Raw genomic sequence first — 13,463 nt, forward strand, 5'->3', positions numbered from 1 at the left:
GCTAAAAAACTATTTGAAACATTTCCCTCAAATTGTACTCAAGTCACATAAACTGAAGTAGAGCAGTGACCCTGCCTGCTTTCAAGCTTGATTCCTGTAAGGAAAGTTCCAGAATGATTTCAGATGCACTCCTCAGTCACTCTGCCCTGTTGACATTCGCAGACAGGTCTTATTTGACCAGGCTCGGATCCCATGGAGAAAGCACACAGCCACCTCAAAGAATCCCCAAGTGAGTCAATGTTCAGAACTTCAAAGTCTCCTCTAGGCTTGGTTGTCAGGGATGACCAACACTGTGCACGGCTTAGGGGAAATGTAGCTGCCCAGTTAAAGTGAGGAGAAGGAAAAACAAAAAGGCAACAAAAGGCTTGGCCTATTCCATCAACTACTCAAGATGCTATTTTCAGTCCCATCTAACCTTTCCAACCTGTGGCCTGGTTCCTCAAAGCTCCATAATCAGGTTATAAGTGATTTGACTGTCAAACATTTTTTGCTGCAGGATCCATTCTAGTCACCCTCATTGCTAATAACATGCAAATTTTCTCCAGACAGGCTCCCTTGCCTTTGTCAACACTTCTCTCCAACCCTACAGAAATCGTTTTTGGAGGAGGCAGGGCTGCCTTTCCCTGCCCCGACCCCCCTTTCTCCTCATTGGGAGTGGCTGCTTGACACTTTGGAACATTTTTCCTGAAGCCATTAAGCCTCATCGGCCATTAAGCCGGGAAAATCTGGCTTTAACGTTAAACATATTTCATAGTCACAGCTGTGCCAAAGAGCCAGGTTTCATGTGTGAATTCTTCCTTGGTTGTCCTCCAAAAACTACGCATAAGGAGGAAATCTCTATCTAAATGATCCCACCAGCAAACAAGGTATCATATGCTTCCTTTCATCCCTAAGGGTAGAATAGTTGGGCATTGCTAGATCCCAGAAAAGAAGAATTTCTCACCTAAAACAGAAGAGATCTCAAAATAAGGAGCAGAACCCAACGCAGGCTGTGCAAAGGTCCACTGGATCAAGGATTTTGTTTTACAAACAATTGCTCCAGATGAGCTCTGCTGTTCCATTAGCAGAGCTGGGAGAGCAGCCTGCTGGAGAGTGTGCCACACACGCACGAACATGCACACACATCTGTGTTCTGCTCTATGGCAAGAGCCAGAATCGTTTGGCCTAAAAGTGTTGTTTCTAAGATGGAGGTCTGCAAAATCTCGATTAACAACAAACACTCTGCTACGAAGCCAGGTGCTGTGATCACACAGCTGCTCCCTAAATTCCCCCATCAGCACTAGAGACCTCAAAGGATCGCAGTTAAGTGCACACTAACCGTAGGCACGTTTCACGATTTAGGCAGAGGCACGTAAGAGCAAAGCCATCTACAGAAACACGGGTGCCAACAACAGTAACAACTGCTTAGCTGTGTGGCCTTGGACAAATGACTCACCCCCTCTGAACTCTGTTAGCCCAATTTTACAGATGAGGAGATTTACAGGGCCTCCTTTCAAGGCTGAAGATTAAACATGAAGATGCATGTAAATGCTCGACACAAAGTGAGCAAAACACGTTATCTGTTCTAGCCAGCCTCTCCCTAACTAGAGCTCTTTGCCAAATTGAGGGAATAAAATTCCCAAGCCGTAATTCCTACCTTGTCTTTGTCTACTTAATTACCTTTATTTTCCAAACAACTGTGTGACCAGGTTTGAACAGAGGTAAAGCAATTTATTTTAAGATGCCGTGTGACACTGCTGGGATCTGTCTCCTTCACAGGACTGGTTAGGTGTGTCGAAGCACTTTCTAAATTGCTGGTTTACTCCTTCAGGGCCCGAGGACACCATCTAGGAGCCAGCTCACTGACTGGGCAGCCTGGCTCTGATGGGTGGGGTCTGAAAACAAGAAAAGTGCTTCTGATGAAGGGAGCAGATTGGACTTAACTCCTGCTATCTTGAATGAAGACTGGTGAATATACTGCAGCAAACTCTGCCTATAAAATCCGGCTCAAGAAAACCTCTGGGTTGCTAATGCAGGTTTGCAAATATAGCAACCATAATGAAATGGCTGCTTTTTAATGATTTCCTATAACGGTGTTTATATATGGAAGCTTTTTCCCCTCTCGAAGCCATTTAATTGGAAAATGGCAAAGGAGTAAGAAGAGGCAGCCGTCCAGTTCCGATGAACGCACACAGGGGCGGCACTCTGCAGAAGCCCTGATGCGCTCCTCCTCCTTGATGTCCCTGTGCCTGCCCTCCTCAGGGACCCGGCGGGTGCCAGCCCTCTGCCTCCTAGGCTCTCCCCCTGCCTCCTGCTCTTTACCTGCATCGCTCCCGCCTGTCCCCCGAGTTCTGCTAGATGTGACCTCTGGGATGTATTTTCTGATGCTCTTGCCCAAGGGTGTTGCTAGGAGCCCCTGTCCACCTCCTCTTGTGGCCCTTACCTCAGTGCTGGTCATTCCCTGTTTCCTTGCATGCATCCTCTGGAGAGCCGTGAGCTCCAAGATGGCATTCCCTAACACTTAGTACTGGGGGCCTCCTCTGTGTGGGCACTGTTATACTGGCACACAGGACAGCGGAAGTCCCTGCCCTCGTGGTGCCTGCATTCTAGATTCTAGTGTGAGGGACTGGTAACCACTGGTAATGCACAATGAAATAAATGCACATACAATGTGTCACCAGGAAGCACTAAGTGTTGTGAGGAGAAACGAAGCCGGAAAAGGAGGACAGCACCTGGCAGTGAGGGTGAGGGAAGGCCACAGTGCTCCACCAGGGCCCTCTGACTGGGGCTGGCCAGCAGCCATGCGCAGGAAGCCGAGGGTTGGCTCTGGGAAGGAGCACTCCAGGCAGAAGGAGCAGGGAGACAAGATGAGTTGGTCAGGCATGAGGGGCAGCAAGGAGGCCAGTGTGGCCACAGCTGGGGGAAAACGAGGGATGGTTAGGGAGGGGGCCGCCTGAGGTAGGAGATGCTCAGCTCTGTGGGGGCCTATTGTCAATGGTCAGGAATCGGGATGTTACTCTGGGTATGAGAGAACAAAGTGTGAGAGTACAGAGATCTGAGGGCAGATCCTGTGACTCATATCCCCCTTGCACAGCACCCAGTGAGTTATTCAACAGATGAATAAGGGCCGCCTGTGTGGGCAGAGAACACATACAGGCATTGCGTCGACAGGGTCCTTTCTACCAGGAGCTCAGTCCCATCAGCAAAGGTACGATCCCTGGCTATAACAAACATATTTGTAATGAGGAAAAGGATGGAAAGAAAGGATTTGAGATTAATGATTTGGAAAAACGAAGCCAGCTCATAGCGCAGACAGGCAGATACTGGTTCCTGGGCAGACAGCCTGAGCTATCGAATGCTCCATCAGGAGCCCCGAGAAGCCCCACCAGAAGGATGCCCAGTCCACTCAGGCAGGTTTATCCTCCCACTCCCCCACTTTGCTTAAGCAACATTGTTGGAGTATTGGGCACTGATTTAATTTCATTAAACACTTTCAGAGACATGAATGGAGGGATCAGTATAGGCACATCTCTTTGCTTGAATGGGAACATCTTGGCCGTCAGCACCTGTCCCACTCCCAAGGCTGGAAGACAGAGTCCAGAAGCCTGGGACCACAAAGGTTTGAGACCCCAATGCTGATAGAGCAGCACGTGGGACTTGAGCCCACAGCTGGGATGGTCCCAGGAGATTGTGTGTGTTCTAACTTAAGGCCTGGGATATGGGTTCAGGTGAATTTAGAGAGGCAGTTTCAGCCTGAAGCCAAGAGCTTGAGGACCTAGAAGGTGTCTCCACTCCTCACTCCTTTTCTGTTGAGGTCACATCGGTTTCAGTTTACAGCTCTCAGTGACTTTGCTGGCATTAGGAGCAATCCGTCCTGCTGACCTCTTCCTTCCTTTTTGAGTTCTCTCTGCCCCACTGGCTTCCTAAACATGGCTCTCCTCGTTTCCTTCCTACACCTTTGGCTGGCCGACTGCTTGATGGACTCACCGACTGCTTTACTTGTTCATTCCAGCAAGTATCTCTGGACACACACCGTGTACCAGGCCTGGTGGTGGGCTCTGGAACTCCATTAGTAGATTAAATATACTTCTGCCCAGTGGAGTTTAGTGGGAGAGTCAGTCAAGCAAAGAACTAGAAATGTATCATTTAAAATTTCAATTCGAAGGGCACCTGGGTGGTTCGATCGGCTAAGCATCTGCCTTCGGCTCAGCTCGTCATCTCACCGTCTATGAGTTCAAGCCCCACATGAGGCTCTGTGCTGACATCTCAGAGCCTGGAGCCTGCTTCGGATTCTGTGTCTCCCTCTCTCTCTCTGCCCCTCCCCTGCTCACGCTCTGTTTCTCTCTCCCTCAAAAATAAACAAACATAAAAAAAAACTTTTTTTTTTTTTTTTTTTAATTTCAATTCAATAGAAGGAGACAAGTGGGGCAGCGAAGAGTCAACTCAGGAACTTGCACAGACTGGTGCTCATGAGATGCTTTCAGAGGAGACGCATTTAAACTGAGACTAAAATGATGAGAGGCATGCCCCTGACAGGAGCTCTATAGAGTCTCCTCTTCAGCTGGCGGCCCCCAAAGCCCAGGCTCCCGTTCTCTGTACTCCTCGCTCTATGCATGGCCTCCCACTGCTTCAGCAACTATCTGCAATAACCCAGTGTCTCCTAACTGCTTTCCTTCAGCCTAGACCTCTCCTCTTGGCTTCTTATGTATACCTGCTGCCTTCTGAAGCATCTACACCCACAGACTTTGAGACAGACACCTCAGACTTATGCCCACACAAAACATATGACCTCCACCCTACACTCCCATCCCCTCAAGTAAAAGAAAACCAAACAACACTCGAAGCAAAACCACCTGGCTCTTTTTCCTGTGCTCCCGTGTTGGCGACTGGCAGCATCATCTGTCCATTGTACAATCCAGACACTTAGAGAACATCTCCATACACACACTTTCTCCTTTCACCCTCTGTTTCTATTCCTTCAGCAGATCTTGCCAGTTTTATACCTTTCTGGATCTCAACTACCACCACCCTGATCCTAGAGATAATTGTGCCCATTGAGACATTAGCAATGGTTTCCTAGCTGGCCTCCCCGATTCATACTTTTTGTTTTTTTAACGTTTATTTATTATTAAGAGACAGAGAGACACAGAGTGTGAACAGGGGAGGGGGCAGACAGAGGGGGAGACATAGAATCCGAAGCAGGCTCCAGGCTCTGAGCTGTCAGCACAGAGCCTGATGTGGGGCTCGAACTCACAAACTGTGAGATCATGACCTGAGCCGAAGTTGGTTTCCCAACCAACTAAGCCACCCAGGCGCCCCACTTTTTTTTTAATGCTTATTTATTTTTGAGTGAGAGAGTGAGAGAGCACACAGTTATGCAAGCACATGTGGGGGAAGGGGTGGGGGGCGGCGGGGACAGAGGATACAAAGCAGGGTCTGCACTGACAGCCTGTGAGATCATGACCTGAGCTGAAGTCAGACACTTAACCCACTGAGCCACCCAGGGCCCATTCATTCTTGATCCACCAATTCTCTTACTACAGAATGATTGATTCAAAATGCAAACCTGATCATCTCATCCCCTTCCCACACTACTAAAACCTTTCAGTGGTTTCTTGTGCATCCTTGAATATAGGTCAACCTTCCTCACATGGTCTATAATATCTTGCATGCTATGGCCCCTACCTATCTCTCCAGCCTCCGTCTCACACCTCTGGGCCCTCCATACATGATGAGCTTTTTTCATCTCCTTGAATGCATCCACTTCCCCCACCCTCCCCTGAATGCATCTCTTCATTTACTTGGTTAATTTCTACTTACCCTCCAGCTCTCAGCTCAAATGTCACTTCCTAGAGGAAGCTATTCTAGAATCTTAAACTGAATCAAATTCCTTTGCTAAACTCTCATGGTACTGTGTTCCTAAATTTTATAATGAATATAAATGTGTACTATTACAGTCTCTCCCCAGTGAAATTTTAGGTTCCAAGAAAGTTACACTATATTTACACCTCCTTCTCCTTTTTCCTCCACCTCCCCCCTATATGTGACCATTTCCTAAGATATGGTGCTCCTCCTCCTTCTGACCCCACACGCTTTGGACCACAGAGATCACCTTACCTTGTAACTTCAAAGGCTTTATCCTCAACCCCAATCTCTCCAAAGATCCAGTTAAGCATCTCCAAGCAGACCAGTGGTTTTGCAACATTTTGTGGGTTGACTACAGCCCACAGCTGAAACGTTTCATTTGGCAACTTACTACATACATACACACACTCAACAAATAAGTCTCATGAAGCAGCGTTGTCATTCTATTTTTTTCCTATATGATTTCACTTTAAAAGTATTTTTCATATAATCTCAAGATCCACTATCAGGTCATGACCTGCAGTTTAAAATACCAGGTATTCCCAGATGGGCATTTCTCTACAACCTCAAACATAACGTATCTATTTCCCAACTCATTTCTCAACCAAACTTCCTGACTAAGAAATATGAGCATGTCCTTAGTCACTTAGGATCAACATGTTGGAGTTATTTCAGATTCCTTCTTACCCAACAGTTGCTACAAACGATTGGTTCTTTCACTATAATGTGTTGCCACCCATTCCATCCTTCCCATCCCTGCCATCATGGTTCAGATTTTACTCGAACTTGGAACACTACAATAGCCTTTTCCCTACTTCCAGATTTTTCAAATAGAGGTGACATATGTTTGAATCACAAACATCAGGGCAGAAAGCTAATTCAGCTCTTCAGTTCCAATAAAGGAGCATGTAAGGGACTTTCAAATGGATATGCCTTCATCTACTCACCAAACTCCTTGACTAATTAAATTTTAATTCAGGCTGCCTCATATTTCTAAAATTCCCATTACAATCCAGAAATCAAACTCTGGTTTCATGCAATGGCAGGCAGACTCACCCATGTCAGCGGTGACCATGGTGGACTGGTTTTCAGGGATGGAGACAGAGGTCTGGTCTTGGTCCATGCTTCGAGAGTCTTCGTTGACCTCGTGCTGACTCTGGCTGAGTTCTGATCGCAGTTCTGAGTACTCATCTTCCTCCCTGAGAAAAAAGGAGAGTCAGCTACCACTGACAGAGATAGAAGACAAATTCCTAGAGAACATGGCTTGGAAGGGCAGGAAAGAAATTCAGAGAGAAACAGATCTTCCCCACCCTATCCCCTCAGCCATATGAACGAGGACTCTTTTCAGGCCAGATAAATGGTTAGTCACATCCACAGTCAGTATGTGAAACTGAAAGGTTGCTTCTGTGTCCACACACACACACACACACACACACACACACACACACGCACACACTGAACAAGATTCATCTAACAGCCCACTAGAAACTTTTTTCCTTTAAAGATTTCCTGAAGAAATTAGATTTCTTCACCTCCTCAAATTCTGAGGTAAAAAAGAACCCAAGATCCGAAGCAGTGTTAGTCTGAGTATGGAGGCTACAGTGGGCAAAATAAGCAGGAGTCTGGTGCACAGGAGTGTCACATCCCATCAGCTGGAGAGTCCCACTGGTGGGCTTTCTTCCTTGGAAGGGGATGTAAAAAGGTGTTGGGGCTGGAGCTACCAGAAAACCAGTGCCTCACCTGTGCAGATCAAACTGGATGCTTTGAGAGGTACATCTAATAAATACCACGCTTACTTTCCCCAAAGTAAGTCAGTGGCATTAGGGGATGGGAAAAGGTGGGGAGACAAGAAAAATGGACACAGTGAGTGAGTGCACCCCTCTCGGTAGTCTGTTTCCACCAGTTAGCACTTGTAACAGGAAGACAACATTTAAATGCTGCCACACACACACACACCCACCCCTTCTCAGCCCTTCACAGTCCCTCAGTCTTTGGTTCCTGAATTAGCTATGAGCAAGTGAAGGAAACTTAAAATTGTACCAAGTCTTTCAAAGCACATGCATGCCTCTTCCTCACGTCACCACCATCACTACACATACAACGGACACAGATGTGGAGAGCACAACATTAACTCCCTCTGAGGCATCTACTTTGCAAGTAGATGAGAAGGGCCAGAAGAGAAAAGAAGAGAGAGCCAGAAGAGCCAGAAGAGAAAACTGTCAGGGGATTTACTATGAGGGTGGAAAGCCCATAGGTGTCTATGAAGAAAGCCAAGAAGAGAAGTCCCCTTGGCTTGGCATTCACTTAAAGTAGTTGACAGCAGGAGGGCAGAAAATCTTACGGTCTTGGGTTTGGGGTGGACCAAGATGGTGATGGGTGACCACTGGAATTTGCAGAAGAGGCAACTGCCATTTTAAGCTGGGGAGACACATCTATAAATTAAAGAATGTGAAGAACTCTCCAGAGTTCTTAGTTCACTTCAGAAATCAGTATCCTCACAGGGAAGGAATTCAGCTGAGCCCCTGCTTTATAAGGTGTTTTTAATAAAAGGCATCCTGAAATCTGGGGAGACTTTGAATAGATATTAAGCCCCCAGACATGCAAAATATGAATTAGAACGGGAGTAGTGAAGGCAAAAAATATAGGTTAACGTTCTATGAATAAGTTAATTATTAGCCACCTGCAAAGCTAACAATAATTAGGTTTAGGAATGAAAACAATTAAAAAGTACCTTAAGAGTAGCCTTTTTGGTCCAGAGGGTAATTGTGTCCTGATATATCAGTTCTCCTTTCAGTCAGCACTTAGAAATCTGATTTTAGTTAACGGGAGGTTTTGTGTGTGATGAATAAATTACCTTTGTTGCATGGCCAATGTTATCAGCTTCAGCTTGGCTGAGACTCTTTTACAGCCAAGAAAGCCAGATAAATGCTGCTGTATCTCTGGTATAAATGGCATTTGCAAAATCATTAATAGCCACCTTAAACACTTCTGGCTTGGCAGGTTCTAAAACATACAGTGGCTGCCAAATCTCCTGCTTTGTAAGGAATTACTTCTAGGGATTATTAGGATGAACTTTTATACAGCAGTGAAGAGGGAAGGGGTAGGAAAAGGAGGCTGTTGATTGCAGGGGCCATTCCTTAACCGAGGTCAGAGCACACTCTGAAGGAGAATCACACCATACTAGAAATCTTATCTTAGGCAGAAGACTTTCAGGGTCATGAAATGCAAAGCAAGGATCCTTGGTCAATGTATCTGAGCACCAAAATAAGGACAGGAAAGCAAAGACCAGATGGATGCTGTCTTCCAGGAGTCAAATGTGTTCACAACAAATTCTAACCTAAGAAGGATGCTGTGTGTGGGCACAGGAGGGGCGTCTGGCACTGCAGGTGAGTAGTGACCAGGGAAGACTCCTGGCTTTCTTCACAGACACCTACGGGTTTTCCATCCTCACCGTTTGTTTTGAATGTGAATGACGATGGGAACGGAGAGGAACAAGTGACCAGTACAGCTGAGACCACATGGGGTGCAGGATAGCAACATGAGGCTGGAGGGACACTCAGGCTGCATGTTGAGTGGGCAATTTTGATCAGAAGGAGAACTTACTGTACTGAAGGAGGCAAATCATCAGGGTTAGATGGTAGAAATAAAAATAAAATGAGTGAAGTCCAGGAACTCGGACTCACAGCACAGCACAGAAGTGTGTGCTGCTGAGCTGTCACATGGAAACAGAACAAGCAGGAGGGAAGTGTGGAAGGTCTAGGTTCTCGACCCCAAAGGGAGGGGCTGAGCTGAGCACACAAAATCTCTGGGTAAGATTCCTCCTTATGGTAATCGTGTTGAGCACTATAGTACAAACCAGCATGTGCAAACAAAGTAAATAGCAATTAGAGGCAGAAAGCAACCTTGTGAGATCAGGCCAGGTTTTGTACCACGAAGAATGAGATATAAAAATGGTTACACAGAATCTAAATATTAAAGTTGGTGCAACCTTGCTATTTCTCCCACTGACTTTGGTTAAAGAATTCATAGAGCTGCATATTCTTATCATCTCCTGAACATCATGACTGGGATCATTCTTGAAAAGAGGCTGGAATCTGGGACTGAGAAAGAACAAAAGCCAATTCGCTCAGGGCCTTTTGTAAGCTGATAGTCAATCTGTGATTGCAGAATATGTAGAAGACTCATGCTTGAGATCTTCTCTCTACTGTGTTATTCGGGGGCACGGTTCACCCAGAGCAATAGAGCGAGAAATCAGAAACACTCCACCGGTGCCAGCAGTTTTACAAAAGCAAGAATATGAGGTGTGTTTTCAAGGCTGCTCGGTGCGACAGGAGTCTCCTGGCTGGTAAAGATGTCTAGTTAACAACACAGCATCAGTGCCTCAAAGTGACTTCATTGTTTGCTTCTTTCTGTTATGTATACAGTCGCTCTTGGCAAACGATAACTTATTTGGGGGGGAGGGTGGGGGAGGAAGAGAACCTCCCCAAAGAACACCAGCTGCCAATGATGCTGGTGAAAAGGAAGAAAACATGAAAAGATCCAAGAAGTAACCATTTTAAGCCCAAAAAAACCCCAAAACCAAAAACAAACAAAAAAACCCCAGAAGCTTTGATAAACTGATAACTGTTGATAATTAGACACTACTGTGGTAGTTTCGCAATTATGGAATTACAAAGTTCTCAGGTGTCTCTCTTTGGAACATCAAGAATCATCTCACAGAATTCTAAATGTACCTTGTTTCATTTCATTCACTTAGAAGCATTTGTGAAGTGCTTCCAAATTGCTCTTAGAGTAGCAATGATTAGTGCTTGCTACTAGCTTAAACGACAAAAGAAAAACGCTCCCAAGGAGGCAGGCATTAGATTGTCCCCACCACCTGTGTAACTAAGCAGTGGCAGAAAAGTCCCAGACTGGCAGAGATTTTAGGGCTCATCAAAGCTGGGATCAATATCTTTATTTTACGAACAAGGCAGTTGAAGCTTCAAGAGGCTTAAGCAGTTTACCCAAGATTCTACAACTAGTGAGCAGTACAGCGTCACTCCTAAATTTAGGACCAGTGAAACAACAATCAAATATGGTGACCGGGGCGCCTGGGTGGCGCAGTCGGTTGAGCGTCCGACTTCAGCCAGGTCACGATCTCGCGGTCCGTGAGTTCGAGCCCCGCGTCGGGCTCTGGGCTGATGGCTCGGAGCCTGGAGCCTGTTTCCGATTCTTTGTCTCCCTCTCTCACTGCCCCTCCCCCGTTCATGCTCTGTCTCTCTCTGTCCCAAAAATAAATAAAAAACGTTGAAAAAAAAAAATTTAAAATATGGTGACCTATGGAAAAGATTTTGTTGTTGTTGACAATGATTTTTAAAGATTCCTTCCCATTATTGGCTAGGGATGAAATGATCCCTTTTCGGAAAAGGGAACGGTCAATGAAAGTGTAATTCTTATCCTGCTTTCCAGACCTTAAGCTGAAGTACTATGGAATTAGTAGTATTTGATATAAATATTATTTCATTAGCAATCCCCATGCCTTTTTATTTTGGCATGCACATTCATGCTTTGTCACTGGATTGATTTGTGAATAAGACGTGGATGGACATCTGCCTGCCTTGACACCGGTCAGTCAACTATGTCCAGCTACCCCGGCCTACCTGACCTGGTGGGGGGTTTTGCTGAACTACATTCTTCCTTATAAGTAAAGGCAGACTTGCCTTGAAATGCCATCATTCTTTTAAAGAACAAAGATTTTTTTAGATACAAGGAGGAAATGTATCCCTTTCAGCTCTCTTAGAAGATCTAAAGCAGGAAATCAGTGATGAGCCCTGATTCTTCCTGCAATTCCATCTCTCCCTATTTTTCCATCTAGCACAAAGCAAGATCAGTCTCATCTATGAATCTTTTGGTGAGTAATTGGGCAAATGGAAAGGTCAGGCTCATGGAGCAGGCATGAGATTTTAGAGACTAGATTATGTTAGAGTAGATGGAGACTTTGGATATTATCTTTGTTGGCAAATGAAGAGCATTTTGCAGACAAAGAGGCAGAAGAGTGAAGTGGGAGGGAGTTAACACAGATAGGCAGGGTCAGCTTTTTAGGGCTGCAGCCCTTCAAGGTGAAAGGTAGGGAGAGAGAGCCCAGCATAAGAGCCAAGGCTGAGGGTCAATCTTAGGGACAGAAGAAATGATCTAGGGTCCTAGGAGTTCAAGAAGAACACACCAGAAAGTAGAGAAGATTTAAGGGTACAGGCTGCAGAAAAGGACCAGAAACAAGAAAAGGTCACTGGAGTTTTCAGTTAAGAAGTCACTGGTAGTTTTCAAAGAAGTATCGTAGCCTAGGCTACTGTATAAAAATACTGTGGACTAGCTTAAACAATAGGACCTTATTTTCTCTTAGTTCTAGACTTTGGTTTGAAGTCCAAACAAAATCAAGGTGCCCACAGGGTCAGTTTCTGGTAAGGGCTTTTCTTCCTGGCTTACAGATGGCTGCCTTGTCACTGTGTCCTTACACGGCAGGGAGAGAGCGTACCTGTGAGCAAGCCCTCTGGTGTCTCTTCTTATAAGGGCACTCACTACTCGCACCATATGGTCCCCATCCTCCTGACCTCAACTAAACAGAATTATCTCCCCAAGGCCCCAACTCCAAATGCTATAACATTGAGGGGCAGGGCTTCACCATATGAATTTGGAAACATAATTCAGTCCCTAGCAAAGGAAACTTCAGCAAACTGTTGCACTCAGAAGCCAGACAGCCGTGGGCTAACAAGCAACAGGAAATGGAAGCGGAAAACATGACTGAACATGAGAGCCGGCAGTGAAAGGGTGAGGTTATGAGAGTAGCTTTTGGGCAAAGAAAATGATCTCCTCAGGAAACAAGAGTTCATGTTTAATTTGCTTAGAACCCACCCACCCCTCCATTCCAAAGTGAGCTACTGATGTATTTTTCCATTTTCCCCATCCCATTATATAACCTCTCCAAGTCAGATGAGCATTTAAAAAAGCCATTCATAACATACAGTTAAGTGAAAAAGCATAGATTATAAAACATTGTGTGTGCTATGATCCAATTTATTTAAAATATTCATGAATAAAATTTTTTAGAAGGCCATATATACAAAATGTTCAGTGTTTATTCCTAGGAGATGGGATTTAGGATGCATTAGGCAGGGTTCAGTTAGGAACATAAACTACAGTGGATGTTTCAAGTAGAAGAAATTTAATTTAGGCAGTTCCATGCTTGCATAACGGTTAGAAGAACCAGAAAAGTGTGGGTGGAGGCCACCAGGAGCTGTCACATTTGCCATCACAGTTGTGGACCCCCCCAAAAGTCAGGTAACTACCTCTGCCTTCACACCTGCCCACAGCCCCAGGCTCTGGCCAGTCAGTGCAGGACCTCATGCCCACCAAAGCTTATATGTCAGCTGCTGCCATCCTGGCCTGAGTAATAATGGCTCCCACCTCCTTCTCCAAATCCACGTGAAGGCACCTCACTGGCAGACAGAACCCAAACTGTATCCAGATCGCAGCTATTAAGGCAATCTGGGAAGTAGTCCCAAGTGTCCAGCCTCTTTGATTCCCGGGAGAGTAGAGAGGAGGAGTGGGAATGGTACCAGGTGCTAGATAACATGTCACAGGCC

General features: G+C 45.6%; 1 protein-coding gene across 2 annotated transcripts in view; it reads right to left on the minus strand.

Moving 5' to 3' along the window:
• Window positions 1-13,463, minus strand: part of MCC (MCC regulator of WNT signaling pathway) — a 275,749-nt gene that overhangs the window by 84,483 nt on the left and 177,803 nt on the right. Inside the window, exon 4 of one of the 2 annotated variants that reach the window (XM_042945311.1) lies at window positions 6,901-7,043. In XM_042945311.1, coding sequence (XP_042801245.1) covers window positions 6,901-7,043 — 143 coding nt within the window. Of the gene's footprint in view, window positions 1-6,096; window positions 6,243-6,900; window positions 7,044-13,463 lie in introns of those variants that run through there. The other variant, XM_042945322.1, reaches the window with a different exon arrangement.

This window comes from Panthera leo, chromosome A1 (genome assembly GCF_018350215.1).
Source record: "Panthera leo isolate Ple1 chromosome A1, P.leo_Ple1_pat1.1, whole genome shotgun sequence".
Classification (NCBI taxonomy): domain Eukaryota; kingdom Metazoa; phylum Chordata; class Mammalia; order Carnivora; family Felidae; genus Panthera; species Panthera leo.